This window comes from Onychostoma macrolepis, chromosome 04 (assembly GCF_012432095.1).
Source record: "Onychostoma macrolepis isolate SWU-2019 chromosome 04, ASM1243209v1, whole genome shotgun sequence".
NCBI classification, from domain to species: domain Eukaryota; kingdom Metazoa; phylum Chordata; class Actinopteri; order Cypriniformes; family Cyprinidae; genus Onychostoma; species Onychostoma macrolepis.
The window spans coordinates 13,406,966-13,429,292 of record NC_081158.1 but is presented as its reverse complement, the minus strand read 5'-3'; the positions used below and the strand labels follow the sequence as shown (position 1 = coordinate 13,429,292).

General features: G+C 36.3%; 2 protein-coding genes across 2 annotated transcripts; one reads left to right on the top strand and one right to left on the bottom strand.

Annotated features, from left to right (window-relative positions):
• The first annotated feature begins 3,860 nt into the window (after positions 1-3,860).
• On the top strand, positions 3,861-11,327 carry LOC131538980 (gastrula zinc finger protein XlCGF49.1-like). Its single transcript, XM_058773212.1, has 3 exons — positions 3,861-3,949; positions 4,426-4,560; positions 8,242-11,327. The coding sequence occupies exons 2-3, from the start codon at positions 4,476-4,478 to the stop codon at positions 8,946-8,948; spliced, it is 792 nt and encodes a 263-aa protein (XP_058629195.1). The 5' UTR covers positions 3,861-3,949; positions 4,426-4,475; the 3' UTR covers positions 8,949-11,327.
• Positions 11,328-11,339: 12 nt separating this feature from the next.
• On the bottom strand, positions 11,340-13,965 carry LOC131538986 (uncharacterized). Its single transcript, XM_058773222.1, has 2 exons — positions 12,977-13,965; positions 11,340-12,123 (listed from the first exon to the last, which is right to left on the bottom strand). The coding sequence occupies exon 1, from the start codon at positions 13,814-13,816 to the stop codon at positions 13,178-13,180; it is 639 nt and encodes a 212-aa protein (XP_058629205.1). The 5' UTR covers positions 13,817-13,965; the 3' UTR covers positions 11,340-12,123; positions 12,977-13,177.
• Between the last annotated feature and the right edge of the window lie 8,362 nt (positions 13,966-22,327).

Below are 22,327 nucleotides of genomic sequence, written 5' to 3'. Positions count from 1 at the left end.
TGCCTCCCGAACAGTGTTAGGTAGACTGTTCCAGAGTTTGGGTGCTAAATAGGAATAGGATCTGCCGCCCGCAGTCGATTTTGATATTCTAGGTATTATCAAACGGCCGGAGTTTTGAGAACGCAGCGGACGTGGAGGACTATAATGCGATAAGAGCTCGCTCAAGTACTGAGGAGCTAAACCATTCAGGGCTTTATAAGTAATTAACAAGATTTTAAAATCTATCCGATGCTTGATAGGGAGCCAGTGCAGTGTTGACAGAACCGGGCTAATATGGTCATATTTCCTGGTTCTAGTAAGGACTCTAGCTGCTGCATTTTGGACTAACTGTAGTTTGTTGATCAAGCGTGCAGAACAACCACCCAATAAAGCATTACAATAGTCTAACCTTGAGGTCATAAACGCATGAATTAACATTTCTGCATTTGACGTTGAGAGCATTGGTCGCAATTTAGATATGCTTTTGAGATGAAAAATGTTTTACAGATGCTAGAAACATGGCTTTCAAATGACAGATTGCTATCGAACAGCACACCTAGGTTCCTGACTGATGAAGAAGAATTGACAGAGCAGCCGTCAAGTGTTAGATAATGTTCTAGGTTATTACATGTGGGGTTTTTAGGTCCGATAATTAACACCTCTGTTTTTTCAGAATTTAGCAGTAAAAAATTACTCGTCATCCAGTTTTTTATATCGACTATGCATTCCGTTAGTTTCTCAATTTGGTGTGTTTCACCGGGCCGCGAAGAAATATAGAGCTGAGTATCATCAGCATAACAGTGAAAGCTAACACCATGTCTCCTGATAATATCTCTGTAATTAACTAGATCTTTGGGGTCAAGTTGTGGTTTTTTAATGAGAGGCTTAATAACAGCCAATTTGAAGGTTTTGGGGACATATCCTAATGACAATGATGAATTAATAATAGCCAAAAGAGGATCTATGACTTCTGGAAGCAGCTCTTTTAGTAGTTTAGATGGAATCGGGTCTAATATACATGTTGTTGGTTTAGATGATTTAACAAGTTTATACAATTCTTCCTCTCCTACAGTAGAGAATGAATGGAATTGTTCCTCAGGGGATCTATAGTGCGCTATCTGATGCGATACTGTAGCTGACGGCTGCAGGGATACAATTTTATCTCTGATAGTATCGATCTTGGAAGTGAAGTAGTTCATAAAGTCATTACTGCTATGCTCTTGGGAAATGCCAACACCTGTTGATGCTTGATTTTTCGTTAATTTAGTTACTGTATTGAATAAATACCGGGGGTTATGTTTGTTTTCTTCTAGAAGAGACGAAAAGTAATCAGATCTAGCAGTTTTTAATGCTTTTCTGTAGGATAGGGTACTTTCCCGCCAAGCTAAACGAAATACCTCTAATTTAGTTTTCCTCCAGCTGCGCTCCATTTTCCGGGCTGCTCTCTTTAGGGCGTGAGTGTGCTCATTATACCACGGTGTTGGACTCTTATCCTTAATCTTCCTTAAGCGTAAAGGAGCAACCGCATCTAAAGTGCTAGAAAAGAGAAAGTCCATAGTTCCTGTTACATCATCAAGTTCTTCTGAGCTATTGGATATGCTGAGGAACTGAGATAAGTCAGGAAGATTATTTATAAAGCAGTCTTTTGTGGTAGAGGTAATGGTTCTACCATATTTGTAACAAGAAGTTGGCTTTACAGCTTTAGCTATATGGAATATACAGGAGACTAGATAATGATCTGAGATATCATCGCTCTGGTGCAAAATTTCAACGCTACTGACATCAATTCCATGTGACAGTATTAAATCTAGAGTATGATTTCGACAATGAGTAGGTCCTGACACGTGTTGTTTAACACCAATTGAGTTTATAATGTCTATAAATGCTGATCCCAACGAATCTCTGTCATTATCAACATGGATATTAAAATCACCAACGATTAGGACTTTATCTGCAGTCAGCACTAACTCCGATAGAAGATCAGAAAATTCTTTAATAAAGTCTGTATGGTGCCCTGGTGGCCTGTATACAGTAGCCAGTACAAACATCACAGGGGATTTATCATTAACACTTGTTTCTTTGGATAACGTTATATGAAGCACCATTACTTCGAACGAATTATACTTGAAACCCAACCTCTGAGAGATACTGAAAATATTTCTATAAATTGTAGCAACACCTCCCCCTTGATTGACACAAAAACAATCAAAACTAGCACTCTAATAAAATTACACAAATTAAATAAGGTTCATATTGGTATTAAAATATATATTTAGTATTTACTGATTAGTATGTTATATTCAAATAAATTCCACTTAAATAAAACATTCACTATTTTTTTGTAAAAGTTGTCAATACACATGTTTGTGTTTGTTGTTCTCATTGCTTTTACATTGTTTTGCGTAGGTGTCGTCAGCGTGTGGTGATTCGAGCGATTTGAATCACTGAATCATTTTGTAAAGCAATTGATTCAGTTGACTTGGAGTTTGGACAACCTCAGTTTTACTTGCATAACATAACCTTGATTAATGTCACTAACGCATTACAGTGTTACATTGGGTAATAAGTTTTATGTACAATTCTCTAAACGAATTGTATTGATTTAAACAATTTAAATTATTAAAAGCACACACCTCTCTTCAGCAGAATCACAGATGCTGGAGCGCGGCGCAGCCTTATGACATCTTATCGCCCGACCACAATTGTGAATGAACAGCACTCTCTCCACCTTCGATTACCATGACTAAGGTGCCCTTGAGCAAGGCACCGAACCCCTAATTGCCCACTGCTCCGGGTGTGTGTTCACTGTATGTGTGTTTGTGCACTTGTTCACTACTCACTGCTGTGTGTATGCACTTGGATGGGTTAAATGCAGAGCACCATTTCGAGTATGGGTCACCAAAGAAAAATTCCCATTACAGTTATAAGTCCCATTACAGGGGATTAATCAAAATATAACAGTGTGTGTGTGTGTATAATCTTTATACAACAGATTGTTTTAAAGCAAGCAGATTACAGTATTAAACAAAATACGATGTCAGGGTCGCTTTCAGTTGATATTATAATTTGATTTTCTGTTATAACGACAGCTTGGCCTGGGACAAGCTGGAGACGTTGTTAGATTACAATAATCTAATTTTTGCAGTTTTATCCAATAAATATTGTTTCTCATGCATAATCAAGCACATTGACTTTTATGAATATCAAATGTACAACACACATTTCTTCACATTTACTAATGCTAGCTTATGCTTCATTTGTACAGTGCATTATTGATTGCACATGATTTTGAACGTGTAATTTACAATAAAATTATAATATTAAAAATATATATTAAATCAATGTAAGCAAAACAATTGAATGCAAGGTTTAACAGCAGTGTAATTCACACAGTTCATATTATTTCTGTAAATGTCTATTACAGATATAAATAGCCACTAAACTAAATGTGTAATTTGCTAGATGTTTAAGGTTGCACATGGCAAATAGCAATTTATTAAATATTAAATGCATGCTAAATTATTTAATGCAAGGTTTTCCTTGATTAATAAAGACTCTGTTGTCTATGTTTCTGTCGTATATTTTTTATACTCTGTCAATTAAAAATCAAACATTCTCTGATTTCTTTGTCATCTCGACAATTAGGCTGAGTATGTTAGCTCAATATGAAAATAAGTTTCTCTTTAGCCTCTACAAGCAATTTAAAGGACAGATTTATTGAGATTTATGTCTGTCTAAAGCCACACTAGTCACTGCAAAAGACTAGAAACAGCTGGAGCGACACATGCTGGACTTGAGAAAAGATTGCTGAGAATTTACTACATTCAAAATCCTACCAGAACTTCGACATATGTTTTGTTATTTATGTGTTTTCTGTATCCCTACATTTCTATGCACTATGCAGGACTTTTATTTTAGTCTGGCGATGTGACAACATAAGGCTGCGCCGCGCTCCTGCGTCTGAAGAGAGGTTAGTGTTTTTAAGCATTTGAAGTGTTTACATACATGAAATAGTTTTATAAGCAACGTAAAATGAATAAATGATCAATTTAACGTTGTAACGCTTCATCTAACATTTATGAGCGTTGTTTTTTGTGTAAAGCGTATCTACACAAGATTAACAAATAACGGAGCTTTTTGAAACTCCGAGTCAGTTGATTCAGTGTTTTGAATCGCTCGAACTGACGACTCCAGCCGCTCAAAACAGTGTAAATGCAACAACAACAACAACAACAAACGTGTGATTTGACTTTTACTAACGTTAACCAACAGATAGGCTGTTTTCATTAAAGTGGAATATATATTATTACATGCAAAATATAAATCATAAATACTTCAATATGAACTTTTTTGTTTTGTTTAGTGCTAATTTTGAGGGGGGTTTTTTTATTTAAATTTTTTGGTCATTTAAAGCCATAACTGTCATGACTGTTTTCACCTTACTAGTGCCCGGACTACTGAAATAGGAAGCTAATTGAGAAGCAGCCATTATAAAGATGGCGTTTATTAAAGAGGAGAGTGAAGACATGAAGATTGAAGAAACATTCAGACTCAAACAAGAAGATACTGAGGAACAAACAGGTTGGTTTTCATTCTCAAAGCTAAACTTACTAATTTGACTCTTATTAAAATGTCCATCTCTACAGAAATGAATGATAATAGTGAAGAATGTCATATGAATGTTGTGTTTAAAGTAGTCTGTTTGACATTTATTTTGACATGACGCACAATAGAAAATTATAGTATGTGTTTTAGGAAAAATAATACAGATACAGCCTAAACAAAACAATTATTTAGTGTAATATTAAGGGATACTCCACTCAAAAATGAAAATACTTTTATCATTTACTCACTGTTATGCTAATGTATATGACTTTCTGAACACAAAGAATCTTAGAAAAATAATGCATCTCTGAGTCCATATAGACACAACTGTCACACATGCATTCATGAGCTCACACTTGATGTAAACATCAGGGCCAGTATTCACAAAACATCTTAAGCAGTAGCAGCTCCTGACTGTAAATTTAGGTGAGGCAGATTATTTTGTAAACTTTATATTCTAATCTCTGAACACAAAATTTTGGCAGAGATGTCCTTGCGTTATCCTGTGGGTGGTCCACTAATGTTGACTGACAGGCTCCAAGTAATGTTACACTCATAAAATGCTGTATAATAATTGCCTTTAATATAGTATTTATCACCTCCAAATGTTGATTTAGAATGTTACAAGTTGTGAAGCAATTCGGGTGAGGAAAGACGATCATATGTCTATTCTCAGAATAAACAAAACAAACACAACAGAACCATATAAAGGCTATTCGTGTGAGCACATTTAAACTAAAGGATTTAACGTATAGCCTACTTTGTTAATTTGATCCACATAGAAAAAAAACAGACATGCCAACTAGTTACTGACCTGACGAGCTGTGCCTGATCTTAAGGCTAAAAGTAGCTCATAACTTGTCGATTTAGGAGAAAATCTTAAAAATAATGGGCGTCAGTCCTAAATTTAGGACTCCTAAATTTTTGCTGTAAGAGTATTTCACAAAGTGTTTTAGCACTAAAACTAGCTCCTAAGTCTGTGAAACATTAGGAGTAGTGAAGAGGACTCCTAAGTCACTAAGACCTAACCACAAACTATGCTAAAATGGCTGTTGACGGCAATCTGCCTCGGAACGTAAACATTTTAGAAACATTTGATGATAATGAGCATTTATAAAGGTATCACCTTTGGTTTCAGAAAACTCCAAATTTTCCTTTGATTATATCCTTGTTTTCATTTACCAGTTGGGCAAGAAGTAACAGGTGTTCTTGCGTCCAGTTTGATTTTCTTTCAAGTTTGCATGTCTTATCAGCCATGATTATTCTACTCTGTTAATTAAAAGGCTGTTTATATGCATATTCACTATTTGTTTACGAAAAGCATACATGGTAAGAGACTGACAATTAACTGAACATATACTTGTTTAATTAGAGACACTTAGCCTGCATTTTCAAATCTATATTTGAATGTGGCAATTATTAACATTTGTGACCCTGGACCACAAAACCAGTCTTAAGTCGCTGGGGTATATTTGTAGCAGTAGCCAACAATACACTGTATGGGTCAAAATTATAGATTTTTCTTTTATGCTAAAAATCATTAGTGTATATTAAGTAAAGCTCATATTCCATGAAGATATTTTGTAAATTTACTACTGTAAATATACCAAAACATCGTTTTTGATTAGTAATATGCATTGCTAAGAATTCATTTGGACAACTTTAAAGGCAATTTTCTCAATATCTTGATTTCTTTGCACCCCCAGATTCCAGATTTTCAAATAGTTGTATCTCGGCCAAATATTGTCCAATCCTAACAAACCATACATCAATGGAAAGCTTATTTATTCAGAAAAATTGACACTTAAGACTGGTTTTGTGGTCCAGGGTCACATTTTTATTTTTAAACCTTTATTTGAATATGGCAACATAATATCATGCTCTACAATATTTCTATGAATAAATCTCTGACAGAGACTATCAGCCAATCACTGTATAGTTAGTAAGCATGCTGACATCGCCCATAGCAACGAGGTCAAGATTTGGCTTAAAGCCCTAAACACACTGCACGATTTTCGGCTGTCCCAGATGAAAGATTGGCATCGTGAAACAATCGTGGCGATTTCTGTGATCGTGGCTCCTAATCAGTGCTCTTATGTCGTACAGTGAGAGAGGTTCAAAGACGGCTGTTGTCACAGTCTCGCAACCAAAGAAAGCCTATGATACAGCATGATTATCGCACGGTGTGTTTGCTGGTACGATCCACGTTTACTGACCAACCAATAAAAATGCGATATGAAATCAACGCGACATATGCTAAAACAAAAAACTGCTTACCTCAAGCTCTTATCCTTTCCTTTTTCACAGCTTACACTTTTTTTCAGCACACATAAAAAATACAACTGCTAAAGTGTGATTTATCATGCTCTTTTTGTTTACCACTAGCACATGCTGATGATGTTTTTTCTTCTATAGAAACATGCGTCATAGCGTATGAGTCAATAGGTGTCATCATCGTACAGTCTACACATACCTCATAGCCAAGATTATTAGATCCATGTCACACAGCGTGACATGCAGTGATCTTATAGGATTGCTAAAATCGTGCAGTGTGTTTTGGGCTTAAGACTTCTCTCTATTCCTTAGTAAAAATTTCTCTGAATAGCTTTTAAGAGAAAACTCAACTTTCACTGTTATTTAGGAAAACTCTTAGTGGTAAGATAAAATGTTTTGTGAATACGGGCCCAGCACTTTATGAGGCTCCCACAAGCTTTACAAAATAAAGGTTCACATTTTCACAATACAGATTGTTCCAGTAGCTTTACAGGAAATTATGTTGTATAAAAAAAGTATCTGGTGTTAACAAAGACGATACTTTAGGGGCAGCAGAATTTGACAGGACTTGACTACAACTTGGAGCTTCTAGTAGATCAAGTTTACTAACAAAACATTACAACTCTTATACAGTCTTCCATTCTGGGTAAATGGTAAGAATCAGGAATGGGGATTGCATTGACCTTCCCATAATTAATACAAAACCTAAATATTCCAACTGGCTTTGGTAAACATCAAGACAAGTAAACATGGAAAAACTCCATGAACTACCACTAAGCTCAGCCAACCGTCATTCAGCAGATACTTCATTACCTGCATCACCTTTCTCTTCTTCTGAATAACTCTGTATGCATGGTGCTTAATAGGAGGACCAATAACCTTGATGTCATGTTGAAAAACTCTAGTGTCTTAAAGGGGGAAAAGATTTTTCTTGTTTTTCTTAAAAGAGACAGAATTCCACATCCAGTCACAAAATATAGATTTTAGCACTTAAAAAGCCTTTATTTGCAGATATACATATAAATAAACACTAACGGTTTTCAACCTAAACAGGGTGCCAAACAAAAGAGAACAGGAAGTGGCTTAATAGGTTTACCTGTTAAAACTTTAATAAGGACAGTTTTTGTGCTATAGTGGGGCTTAAATACTTATTTAAATACAATTTTGTTGTAAAGTTGAACATTGGGATTGGTCTATAATAAACCATTTCTCCTGGGTCAAGTGATGAGGGGTTTGATAACTGCCAGCTTACTTGGATTGACACAACTCCACTTTGACTGGCTTAGTGCATATAGAATCTAGCAAGTATATTATTGGTTTTGATGTCTGTTGCTATGTGCTCTTAAACTGTTGTTAAATTGTATTTGTCTTTCTTCATTTTAGACCTGATGGCGCTGAAAGAGGAGAGTGAAGTACTAGATGAAATGGAAGGGAAAAATCACTATGAGAAGAAACAAGTTTTCATGAATGAACAAAAATCTATTGAAACTGAAAAGACTTCCTCACCAAAAAGTGCTCAGAAGAACAAATCTATCAGTAATTTCACCTGCCAACAGTGCGGAAAAACTTTCAATAAAAAAAAAAGCCTTACAAATCACATCAGAGTTCACAAAGGAGAGAAGTCTTACACATGCACTCAATGTGGAAATAGTTTTACTTATAAACACACACTCAATGACCACATGAAGATTCACACTGGAGAAAAGCCTTTCACCTGCCAACAGTGTGGAAAGAGTTTCACTCACAAAGGAAGCCTTAAAAGCCACATGAGAATTCACACTGGAGAAAAGCCTTTTACCTGCCAACAGTGTGAAAAATGTTTCACTCAAAAACAAAACCTTGCAATCCACATGAGAGTTCACACCGGAGAGAAACCTTACACATGCTATCAGTGTGGACAAAGTTTCAGGCATAACAAAAACCTTTATACCCACATAAGAAGTCACGCTAGAGAAATTCCTTTCACCTGCAAACTGTGTGGCAAGAAATTCTCACGTAAAGAAATTCTTAATGTCCATGCAAGTATTGACACTGAGAGCGAATTCACCTGCCAACATATGTGCTCAATGTGGACAAACCTTTACACATAAAAAAAACCCATTTGTATGGTCAACAAGGAAAGAGTTTCAGATTAACAGTCATTTTTTATCACCATATGAGGATTCACTCAAGAGAACAGTTTTATGTCATCAGCGATGGAACGAATTCCACAGACAGGAAACATGTAAAGATTCATACTGGAGTGAAGCCTGTCATGTGCCAACAGTGTGGAAAAAGTTTCTCACTTTGAGGTTTGGCTCACATTAGGATTCACAATGGAGACAAGCACAGATTAACGCACAGAAGAACATAATTTCACTCAAGGGAGTCGCTCCTGCTTCCCCCCCCGAAACCGTCTGCAACAAAATCAAATTTATAACCCATACCTGACTGGAGAGTGGCCTTTCACGTGTTTTCAGTGTGAGAAGAGTTTCACACATCAAATGTCATTCGCAAACTCTGGAAAGAAATTACAGTGTTCTGAGTATGATAAGATTTATGAAAAGGAGAAATTTCAGAACACACACAGGTGCATCTCAATAAATTAGAATGTCGTGGAAAAGTTAATTTATTTCAGTAATTCAGCTCAAATTGTGAAACTTGTGTATTAAATAAATTTATTGCACACATACCGAATTAGTTTAAGTCTTTGGTTCTTTTAATTGTGATGATTTTGGCTCACATTTAACAAAAACCCACCAAACATTCTGATATGTTCAGCTAAAATTGGATCATACTCTGTTCGAGGATGCCTAGAAAATTTTCATTATGAGCTGAACCCAACAACTCATCATTTCCTCTGAAAGCCAGTCCTCTCTCCCCTAAAGACTTGATGACTGATACAACTTGCAGTAATACCTGCTTCCAGTATTCCCTCTCGGAGTCCATTTGTTGAATTAATTCGGAGTCAACTGTTTCTGTGCCCTTTGAGAGCCGATGTAACATTTGCATACAAACCCTGTACTCCGTGCTCCTCTCATGTTCCCCAATCCTCTCTGAATGTTTCCAATTGCAAAATCCATCAACGAAGGAATTATGCTTAGTGGAAAATAGTTCGCATGGGTAACGGTAACCACTGACAAGAAACAGTTTGGCAAAGAGCAGCTGAGTTACGCGTTGGTACAACTCCTAGAAGAGAGTGAAATATTAAACCATCCTGGTGTTGATAGAACACTTTTTTGGGAGTTACTTGGGTGTTAGTTCTTATTATGGTTCTGCATTACCTACTTAAAAAAAACTAATATAAACTAGAAATTCACAATGAAGAAAACGTCGTTCTGTTACTCTTTCAAAACTTTATTTCAGCACAGAGCAAGAAATCATAATGCCATGACATTACTACAAATAACAGTCCACAACAATGTAAAATAGACTGTCATACATTTGTAAATCAAATGGCTTGTAGTACATCAATTCCTCAAGTACAAGACTGTGCTCTTGTTCAACAACACTCAAAGCACGAAGGTGTTCAACAAACTGATTTCCTACACGATGCCAAAAAATAAATCCCATCCTTAAAAATTTTAACAATCTTTCCAAAAACATGTGCATTATCAACAAACTCTAAGCAAACAACAGGACCACTGCGATACTCAATACCATGACACTTTACCCACGGTGTGACCATTACCTCGCTAGAGATATCAATCTGGAGCTGCTCTGAAATAAAATCAGTTTTCAAGGTCAGACAACAGTTCATTTGAAACAGGGCCAGACTCGATACCCTTGATGGTACAGGACTCCCAGTGAGAGGCAAAGACTAGCTGGTGTTTTGTTTGCAAGTGACTTGGTCAGGTTTTTTAAATGTTTTAGATTTCCCTTAAAAAACTTGTTTTGCCTCGTACCTCATTGTCCATACATGAATCAATGGGCCAATTTGTCTGATGCATTCAGGGTAGTGAATCATAAAGTGGTGATTTGGAATTAGATTCCTAGAAGGATATAAATCATTGAAGGAATGCAATACAATGATGCTCTTTTATCAGATGCTTCAAAAATATTATCATTCCTTCAGAGATGCAAGATAATATTAAAACTATGTAAGAGCAGCAACATCAAATGCCAGTGCTTATCTCCCTGTGGGACTACATCTCCAAATATGAGACACAATGTCTGACTTGCATCGAGACCAATGTTGTTTCCTGCTTGTAGAAGGTAGACTTATTTTCTTTTAAATGCACATTTTTTAATCAGGCTCCTACGATCAGGAGTTTCATTTTAAAGAAAATTATAAGGTTATTAGTGAATAAAATAACTTTTTTTCAAAAATGCCACTTTAGACAATTTATTGTTTTTTTACAAGTTAGATTTTCTTTTGCGTCAAAACCAGCTAAATCCACTTGTGTTTTTTTTCTGCAAAAACCTCTAAATCCACCTATTTGGGACAAGACATAGTAAATACCGTATTGTCCCGAATATAAGACGACCCTGATTATAAGACGACCCCCCTTTTTCCAGATGTACCTGTTGGAAAAAAGCTTTTTGAAAACCAAATCTTGTTTTTTTTTTTTTTTCTCTCTGTAAAACACATTTATTCTTAAATTATTTTCATATTGCATATTTTTCCAATTCTAATTTTTGTTTTGAAAGTATGGTAAATACTGGTAAAATGTACCAACAATGACATTGGAAAATTTTGATATACCATTGAAATAACAGGTAGCCCATCTGAATTATATAACAATTAGGCTATGCAACTCATAGCAGCCTACCAAAATGTTATTATCAGTAGACGTGAAATCTTATTGTAGTCTTCTTCAAATCTGGGTACTGTCTTATGTTTTAAAATCACTTACAGAGGAAGTTTGGTCCCATCAGGCCAACATACAGTCATGATCATAAGCTTTTCTTTTTTATTTGTTTTCATTCGGGATCTTTACAACACACATTACATATTTCATGGCACACTCGTTTTATGCGTTTTTGGCGCCACCTATTGTTGTGGGTGTATTATTGACATGTCAAAGTCTAGACCCTGAATATAAGACGAACGTGTTTTTTCAGATGTATTTCTAAGGAAAAAACATCGTCTTATATTCGGGTCAATACGGTAGTTGAAAAATCACTGCAACTAGAAACCCTGAAAAAGATGAGAGCACAATCATTTTAAAACTAAACATTAGATAAACCTCTACACAGGGGTTGAATGAGATCTGCGATTATTTGCCAATCCCACCCATTTCTCTGCAGTCACCCTTCTGCCCTGTCTGAATACAGGCAAAAGTCCTAAAATATAAAAAACAAAACAAAAAGTAAATATTCACACACAACCACAATGGCACAAAATGGCAGCTTATTTATTTTAACAAAAAAAACAGACGTTACACAAACAACCCAACATTAAAAATACATACATCTGTCAAGTAAGTGCAGTAAGTCAATAACATTAAATTGACATTAATAAAATCTTAACAATTTAGTGTCATTTCTGATATTTGGGATTTAGATTCAAGTAGAACAATGTAAACATAGCTTATTAGATTCAAATAGTGTAGTGTATAATCAAGTATGTATGTGAGAACTGCAAAATATTCTGATAAAAAGTGTGTAAATGTTAAAATAACAGTCTGAATAGAAACATCAATATTCCCCATGCCCACCACTATCATAACGTGCTATGTGCAAATAGTATAAAACAAGCTTATCCGATTCAAATAGTTCAGTGTATAATCAAGTAACAGTGCAAAACATTCTGAAACATCAATATCTGTGCAATGTGCATTTAGTATAAAAAGCTTATCAGACTTAAGTAGTGTAAAGTAATATTATATTGTATAACTCAAGTATAAGAAAATTCAGTACACAAAACAGGTATTCTGGTTAAAATTTTGAAAGGCCTCAACAACTGTCTTAAATCTGGTACTCAGTTTATATTGGAACATTTTAGTTTAAGTACAATAAAATACTTCATAAAATGTAAAACAACATTAAGATAGCAATAAATAACAATAAATTGTATACTTAGTCAATTGCCAATATCTTAAAATAGCTTACACTAGCAAATAAAACACACACAGTACTGTGCAAAAAGAGGACATCTCTCAGACACTTTTAGATGCTGTCATTCATTCATTCTCACCATCCTCAAGGTCTTGTTCAATGTCCTTGTCACCATCGCTTGCCACCATCGCTTGCCAGGATGTTTTCATAGAACTCGTGCACAGCTTTTGGCACTCCTAACTCACCCAGCAGCTTCAAGACATCAGTCCTCTTTGCTTCCTTGACGCAGTTCACATCCGGAAGAGGAGCTGGCTTAACTGACACCACCTCTTACCTCGCTTCAGCACAGAGTGCTGGCAAAATTCACCAGCAAACACAGGCTTAATCCCCAGTTTATCTCCAGAGATTTGCAGCACTCTTGCTTCACTTTTTTTGTTGTGAACCTGGCTGCTGCTTCTTTGAAGTCATAGCACTGCCAGTCCTTCCCATATTGATGGACAGTGCCATGCTTCTGCAAAATGTTGTTATACTCTTCCGGCAACAGAATAGTTGTATGCTTCCGGATATCTTGCTCAATCCTTCCAAACACTCTGTCAGCCGGAAGGAAACTGTGCCCTCGTATAGGAAAGAAGTAAGTGACATTGAGCTGAGAGTACAGCGGAGTACGCAGGGCAAACAACATTGACAGAACATTAATGTTTTTATTCTGGCCGTAGCAAGAGTAGGAGAACAGGCAGAGGCTCTGACACTGGTGCAGATCAACTCTAGCCACTGTGCTGAAGTAGTGTTGTAGAGCTGAGGCAACGATGTTACTATCCTTTGAGTTCTCATATTCCAGCCAGGTGTACAGATTTATCTCATGCCGACTCTGGGGTTCTCCTCTGCCACGGTGACGAACCACACCGAATACATAAAAGTATACCTGCCGTGAGTAATATGTTTGACCAATAGCAGATCTAGGAAGGACCAGGTTCTCCATTATGTCAAAGCAGACAGTGAATGTATCACCCACATCATTTAGTGTGTCATAAACAGTGTTGGGCACGTTACTTTAAAAAAGTAATTAGTTATAATTACTAGTTACTTCTCACAAATAGTAACTGTGTTAGTAACTGAGTTACATCATTATAAAAGTAACTAATTACCAGGGAAAGTAACTATTGCGTTACTTTTAAAAAAATGTTCAAATGTCAAATAACTTTGGATGCCCCCAATATTAAATATGTTAAATTAATGAAATGAACACTAAAAATAATAAATTATTATTATAAAACATTCTACATTAATCTACACTATTTATCTACTGACACTTAGTATCAGTGAGTCAAGCATTATAATATAATATTATGATAATTTAATACTATATGATGATAGAACTTTAGTAATTAGAATAACCAAGTATGAAGGCATATTTGTCATCAATATAAAACGCACTAAGGATTAATGAGCTGCTGGGTTCATGAATATTAATCACGTTGCTCGAATTGATTTGCTGAAATCAAAACAGGGATGATAATAGGGGAGCACCAGCCAATGAGATTGTCGTTTGCGCATTAGCTCCGCCCACTACCAGAAAAACTGGCAGTTCTTAAAAGCTGAAGAATTCCATAGGAACTCTTGTTATTTTGACAGGAAAATACAACAAAGAATATCGTTTACATGTAGCGCGTCAATTCTGCATGTTATGAAAGACTCTCTTGCTCTGTATATTTCTTTGCGTGCATGTATGTGAGAGAAAGCGACGGCGAGTCGTGCGCCTTCACATTGTTTATGGTAACGTTACATCAAATACAGCTACACTGTGCATCCATTCAGATAAACTGAAAAATTTTATTCTAATAATATAATATAGTAACGCCACATTTTATTGTCAGTAATGGTAACGGCGTTGTAACGGGAGAAACAGTAATTCGTTTGATCACTCGTTACAATAAAACAAAAAAAATAACAAAATAACTAAAATATAATAAAATACCTAACTACATAATACTACTATTGTTAGAAATTGCAACAAAATTAAAATAGAAATATAAACTTTTGAACTGTGGGTTTCGTCTGGTCAGAGGAGAACTGGCCCCCCGACTGAGCCTGGTTTCTCCCAAGGTTTTTTTTTCTCCATTCTGTCACAGAGGGAGTTTTGGTTCCTTGCCGCTGTCGCCTCTGGCTTGCTCAGTTGGGGACACTTAATTTCTAGCGATTATCGCCGATTTGATTGCACAGATACTATTTAAACTAAACTGAGCTAGACAATGACATCTCTGAATTCAATAATGAAATGCCTTTAACTGAAAATTGAGTGTTTAATCTTATCATTATACATTACTGACACTCTATCCTCTAATTTGATACTGTTAAGTGCTTTGACACAATCTGTATTGTTAAAAGCGCTATATAAATAAAGGTGACTTGACTTGACTTGAAAAAAATAACGCCGTTTATTTATAACGCCGTTATTCCCATCACTGGTCATAAAACTGAACGGGCTCAGCTACAGTGAAGTATGTAAAGCAGAATCTTATTCCGCTTCTCTTCTGCAGTCAGGTTGGGATCATTGATTGCAATGCGGAATTTGACACATGAAGAGCACACATCTTTGGCAGGATGACCGAAGGCCAGGTTGACGTCATACACAAAGATGCTCCAGTAGAGTGAGTAGGAAACGTGTTGATGATTCTGCTCAAGAAACATCTGATGCATTTTTGCCACACTCAAGTCACTTGGTAGGAACTTTCTCCCAGGTGCACTACGGCGGGCATAGTGGCTTGCTCTACAATTAAAAGACTGTATGTGCTTTTGAACCACGTCCTTCTTTGCAGCTTGCTCTTCATTTTACCTGGAACCACCACAATTTTCGGGACGTGCATTGCTGTTCTCAAGCCAGTGCTTTGCAATACCTTGGACTCTGTCTTTCTTGACACCTAAAATGAAAATAAATAGGAAAATTTAAAATGGCAGAACAGGGCTCGAAATTAACTTTTTTACTTGGCAGCACTGGTGCTCCCAACTTTAAAAAGTTAGGAGCACCAGCAAAAATTTAGGAGCACCCACCAAAAATTAATGAGCACCATAACTACAAATTATATATTAACAGATTTCATCTTTACATTCTTAACTTAGATTGGTTAATATATTAGCGGTCAATCACCCAGTCACTGCTTTCCGCTGTCAAGTGACAGGGAGCTAACTACCGCGGGAAATGCAAAGGGCTGAAAAATATTTGTTGAACGTGTACTATGTGCCGTAAGCATTCGCTCAATGCCATTATCTCATTTTTGACAGAGGTGGCATTTAGCAGCTTTTGCATCTGAACTCTTTATTTCTTTAACGCAATATCACTTGTGGATCATCCTCAATAAATTATTCCTGTGCTAACACCTTGTCAGTGAGACAGAGTCTGTAGTAATATTTTGCAGAAAAAGATTACCAAGAATACTATTTAGACCTAGGTTATCACCCGTAATTTGCGCAATAGTATCAAAGATGGGTTCCTCAGAAAATGACACGATCATTCCCTTCTGCTCAAGTGCTTTCAGATCATCAACCAATGGGGCAAGTATTTTGTCCAGTCCATACTTTTCCATCTTCAGAATGGAACAAAGATATTAGATGTATGTTCATTAAGGAGAGTTAATGTGTGCTGGCAGGTTACAAAGTACAAAATATAAGCATGCAAGCTTATGAATCCCTTGTTTAGATCCTAATGGATTTGCTGTTTCAAAATCATCATGGTAAATTTGGATATGAAGTGCATTTCTGTGGATGGAGTACAAAGCTTATTTTTTGTAATACTGTCCATCACAAAAATCTCGATACATGTCACTTTGCCAATCCTCTTGAATAAGATTACACACTTTATCATTCCTAAAAATGACCTCAAGAGTCTTCAAAAGAGGGATATATATGAAAGTGTCGTTAACTGTTCTCTGTTCATACATTCAAGAGATTTTATTTAGTTTTGAATCGTATCTGACACCTAAGTGTATTTCAATAGGTTCAACAACCCCCCATTTCTCACAGAAATATTACATTTATTAAAACTATTCAAAACTTCAACTCAACTTCTACTTGTGCTATCAACAGGCACATTTAAAATCTTTCCCTTGAACTTGTATGGAAATCATTAACAAAATCCTCCATGCTTTCAACAACTGACATAATTACACTGTTTGCGACACTGTTACCCTGTAATTTGGCAATTATTGATGCACACCTTTCCCTTGAATTGTCCCTTGAAACAGAAGAACATTCATTCATGATTTTTGCTCTGTGTCAGACACAAGTGACACTGCTTCACCTGGAGAATCCTGTTCCTCGCTGCTTTCTTTGCTCTGTTTGGCAGATGACAGTAATCTTTTCAGCAGTGGAGTGGAAGTCTAGGTTTCTCCTAGTCTGATAACCTTTGCTTTGAAAATAGTTGGCCACCTTTCCAAAAGTCTGGAAGCAGTTTCTAACCCTAAGAGGAGCGTAAAGTCCTGAAGAATCTGAAGCAGTTTGAAGAAAACACGTAAACATGTCTTACTGGTTTGCTACAAACTCAGACTCAATTTGAAGCAAGATTTGTAAAAAAAAAAAAAAAAAAACCCCATCAAAACAACTTTCATAATATCAAAACAGGAAAGACACAAATTACATCGAAATAGGAAACCTTTTTATCTGTTATAACCCCTCATTTACATAACAAAACGCAAACCTTTGAGAAATGATACCATTTTTGTCTCCATGTAAACTTTCACACACTCTCCTCCTGCACTCTCAATAAGCCATGTCTTCATCTATTGCATCCGGAAGGACTGCAATACAGTTTTGCTCTACGTATAGCGCCCCAATGGTCTGTAACCACCCAGAGTTTGGTTACTGTGTTTGTTTTTTGTGGTGTTATGCCACTACTCTGCACCAGGGGGGGCTCTAGGCGGCATTCTCCCGTGTATATAGCCAGGTATGAGGGGAGAAGAAGTGAGTATTGTTTGGTGAAAGGGAAGCATGGTTTTTCTCTCTTGGTTCACCCAAACTGTTCAGAGTCCAGGGGCCTGTACCATGATGGTGGCTGAACAAACTTAGGGTTACAGGATTAGTTTTGAGTTGACAAAACCAAACCACTCCAATCCGGATTTGTTGGTACATGAAGCTGATCATCAACTTTCTTTGTCAACTCAGTCTTGATCCTGAGTTAATGTAGTGTGTGCACATGAAAGTGTGACGTCAGCAATGAGCAGCCAATCACATGCCTTAAAACTATGATTCACTTCTTGTGAGAGAGTCAGTGCGAAGATTAAAAGATTGAACAATATGAAGAATTTAAACACATTTACACAGCACGATCATGAAACGATCTATCCATGAAAGAGGAAAACATAAAGCAAACATCTTACCATATAAGTGCAAGTAAAAGTTGTAAAGTGAGTTTATAGAGTTGATAATATTTATAGGTATAAAAACACTATAGGTATAAGCTCATATGTAGTCATGTTTAAAGCTATTGATTCTTAAACTTATATTGCATATTATCTATATGTTTACATTGATTTTAAATAAAAGCTAAATAAAAGCTTAATAATTACTATTAAACTAAACTGGCTTGTGTAATGGATTAAGGGTATATTATTTATATAAATAATATAAAATAATTATGAAAAATAATCATCTCTAAAAATCAGATGATTTTATCTTTAAAAATGTTTTACGATGTAGCGTCCTTTAATTTGGAGTAAGAGAAACTGGAGAAGTGGCTTTATTGCGTCAGAGATGTGTCACTTTGCTTGAAGCTGATTGGTCAAATTTCGATTTGAGATCTCTGAACCAGAACATAACCTGCCCCGGAGCAGGTTAGCTGTGGAGCTTAAGTTACTATGGCGATGAACACTGCTAAAAGCCAAACCACTTTCATGGTACCTATAACCCAGAGTTGGCGCAAACTGAAACTTACCTCGCTAGCCAGCTAAACCTGCTTCATGGTACAGGCCCCAGATTGAGAAACTTTGGTTTCAAGCTCATTCTAAAGGACTCTTTATATGCCATCTTCAATTTCATCTTTTTTGAGGTTCTATGCTGCTGTCTTACTTGGAAGCTAAAAGTTCTATACCCATGAGGACAGTGGTATCAAGGCCTTGCTTCATCATTTTGGTGTTTGGATGGACCCCGAGAGTTCTATACCCGGAGGACAATGGTATCAAAGTCTTGCTTCATCACTTTGTTGTTTGGATACTAATGTGAAAACCTGTTTCACTGCATCGCTTTATTCACTGGGCATTTTTTTTTCAACTAATCTGCATTGCTTCAACGGGTACAATTGACTCTCAGCTACAAATAGTGGGAATTACTCTACACACAAGAGGACAATGGTCGGTTAAGGTTTTTCTTTTTCAACTTCATTACCAAACAGGGTCAATATTGCATTTGGGTGATTCTGTGTTTTTGTGACTTTTATATTTACTGGAATTTGTTTTTGTAAATATGTCTGAAGATCAATTTTGTAAGATCTATCAAAATTGTATTTGTGTTTTGGGGTTTATGTTCAAGTTGTTTGTTTTTTACATTTAAGTGAAAGTTTGGCCAGTGGGTCCCTCCTTCAAATTTATTTTGTAGCTTGACCTACTAGGTGGTTCTTAGCAGGACGGTTACAGGTCAAACCACGTTATTGCCGTTATTACTTATATTAGTTACGCTACATTAGGCCTTTACAAAAAAATATCTGTTGACAATTTGTTTTAATTGTCCACTAATCGTTTCAGCACTACGGAGACAGCTAAAGACCTGTGCCTTTATATCCTATTTCTACCCATATTCCATGACGAGCTTTGTTAAAACGAACACGAACACACATTACAGTTTTTGTTCCTTAAAAGGTAACAGTGCTTTAATTCACTACAAAAAAAATTTAACATCACATTTGACACAAATCATACAATTCTGCTCAAACATTATGACATTAAAAACGTAAGTTACCACAGTTTAGAACAGTGACCATCTCAGAAGCATGGTCAACGATCAGCAGAAATCCAAGCCGAATCTTAATTAAAATCTGAACAATCTGTTTTAGACCAGTGACCATCTTAATATATCATTTTTCTGGTAAAACACTGCAGAAATTTCACGTGCCACAGTTCACCTATAACATATGCGCGACTTTAGACTCGTTCTGAAAAGATTAAATCCGAGAGCTCTCAGACCCTCCATAGACAGCAACCCAACTGCAATGTTCCCAGGTCCAGAACTATAGCGAAGACATCGGTAAAATAGTCCCTGTGACATCAGGGGTTCAACCGTAATTTTACGAAGCTACGAGAACACTTTTTTGTGGGCAAAAAAACCCAAAAACAATGACTTTATTTTATACGGTTGAACTCCTGATGTCACATGGACTATTTTACCGATGTGCTTACTATGTTTCTGGACCTGGGAACATTGCAGTTGTGTTGCTGTCTATGGAGGGTCTGAGAGCTCTCGAATTTCTTAATTTGTGTCTTTCTTAATTCTTAATCTTAATTTGTGTTCCGAAGATGAACGAAGGTTTGGAACGACATGAGGGTGAGTAATTAATGACAGAATTTTCATTTTTGGGTGAAAATTTTGGGAACTAACCCTTTAAATCCATAGTTATGCATTAATTAGAAGCTCAAATACTGGGTCAAATAAATTATTTAAACAGGATGGAACAACGGTTCTATAAGAGGTTTGCAGGGATTCGTATATTCACAGGGCCTTATAATAACAAGAGTGCCAGGGTTCCCTCATAGATGAAGATCCTTGTCTAAGAGGCCTTGTATAGATTTTATGGGACCCATATATTAAACATAAATAAGCATTTGTTTTCATTGTTGTTGGGTACCAAACTGGATGGCGCAACCTTGAAACCCAGGGTCCCCCCCAGGCTCCTGGTAGTCAAGGGCCCCTGGGCACTGGCCCCATTGGCCCGGTCCGTAATACATCCCTGCGCATAGTTATGCTTCAAAATGTCTGTTTTGTGTCTTAAATGAACGTTAATAGTTAAAGATAAAGCATGTGTAGTAAGTAGTAGGCTATATGAGATCCTGGCATTAAACGATGAGATTTTAAAAGGATAGTTCACCCAAAAATTTAAATACTGTCATCATTTACTCAGGCTCAAGTTGTTCTAAACCAGTATGAATTTCTTTGTTCTCCTCAACATAAAAGAAGATATTTTGAAGAACGTTCGTAACCAAAGGCCCATTCACACCAAACACGATAACTATAAAGATAACAAAGATATAGTTCTAAAAAATCGTTCTCAATATTAAAGTATAGCAGAGTCCACATCACAGCTATAACGATAAAGGCACAGAGAAACAATATCTCTTTCTTAACGATATCTCGAATCACTTTCAGAGCAATTTTTTTCCAGTTGATGAACGATAAAATCATCAACACCCAGTAAGAATCCATCTTGCTATAGCAAGCTCAATAATTTAAAGTGGCAGACGAGCATGTGCTTAGAATAAACTGACATTATCGTTCGCTGGTGTGGACGCTAATATCGTTATCTTTATAGTTATCATTCTTGGAGTGAACGGGGCTTAACACACAAGACATTCTCAACAGAGTGACAAATTTATGAGTCACTATGGAAACGGTTGCTAAGAAAAGCAGGCCATACTGCTTCTTTCTACTAAGTTCATTCAATGGCCAATTACATACTGCATATCGCCATCTAACTGGTGGCCAGTGGTGGGATGGTTAATTTGGAAATGTAATAGGTTAAAAAAACAGTCAATCTTAAAAACAGGTCACACTTTATATTAGGTGGCCTTAACTACTATGTACGTACATCAAAAAATAAATACAATGTACTTATTGTGTTCATATTGTATTGCAAAACACTTTTGCTGCTATTGAGGTGGAGACAGGTGTGGTGGTATGGGTAGGCTTAAGGGTGGGTTAAGCTGTAAGGCAGGGGTGTCAAACTCAGTTCCTGGAGGGCCACAGCCCTGCAGAGTTTAGATGCAACCCTAATTAAATACACCTAATCAAGTCATCAAGGCTCATTTGAAAACTACATGGCATGTGAGTTGGAGCAGGGTTGCGGCCCTCCAGGAACTGAGTTTGACACCCCTGCTGTAAGGGATGGGTCAACCGTGTGATTATAAATTAATTACAGATGTAATTACATACAGGTATTTTTAAAAATATAAGTACAATGTAAAAACTTGTATGTACATAATAGGTGCATTGTACCAAATGATTAATTTAAATGTAAGTACATAGAAGTTAAGGCCACCTAATATAAAGTGGGACCAAAAAATAAAGCATATACATAAACCCACATACGAAATAAAATAGTTATCAAATAAGCATGTGTCCTATTCTGTGTACTAAACTCCTTGATGTCTCATATTTTAGAGTGGTCAATGCAATTTGGGAAAGAAACTAATTAAATCTGTATGTGGGTGAAAATATTCCAGTGTGACCCTTTTTGTAATCATTAACATTTTCATAAGTAACTATAATTTAATTACACATTTTTTTCTCAGTAACT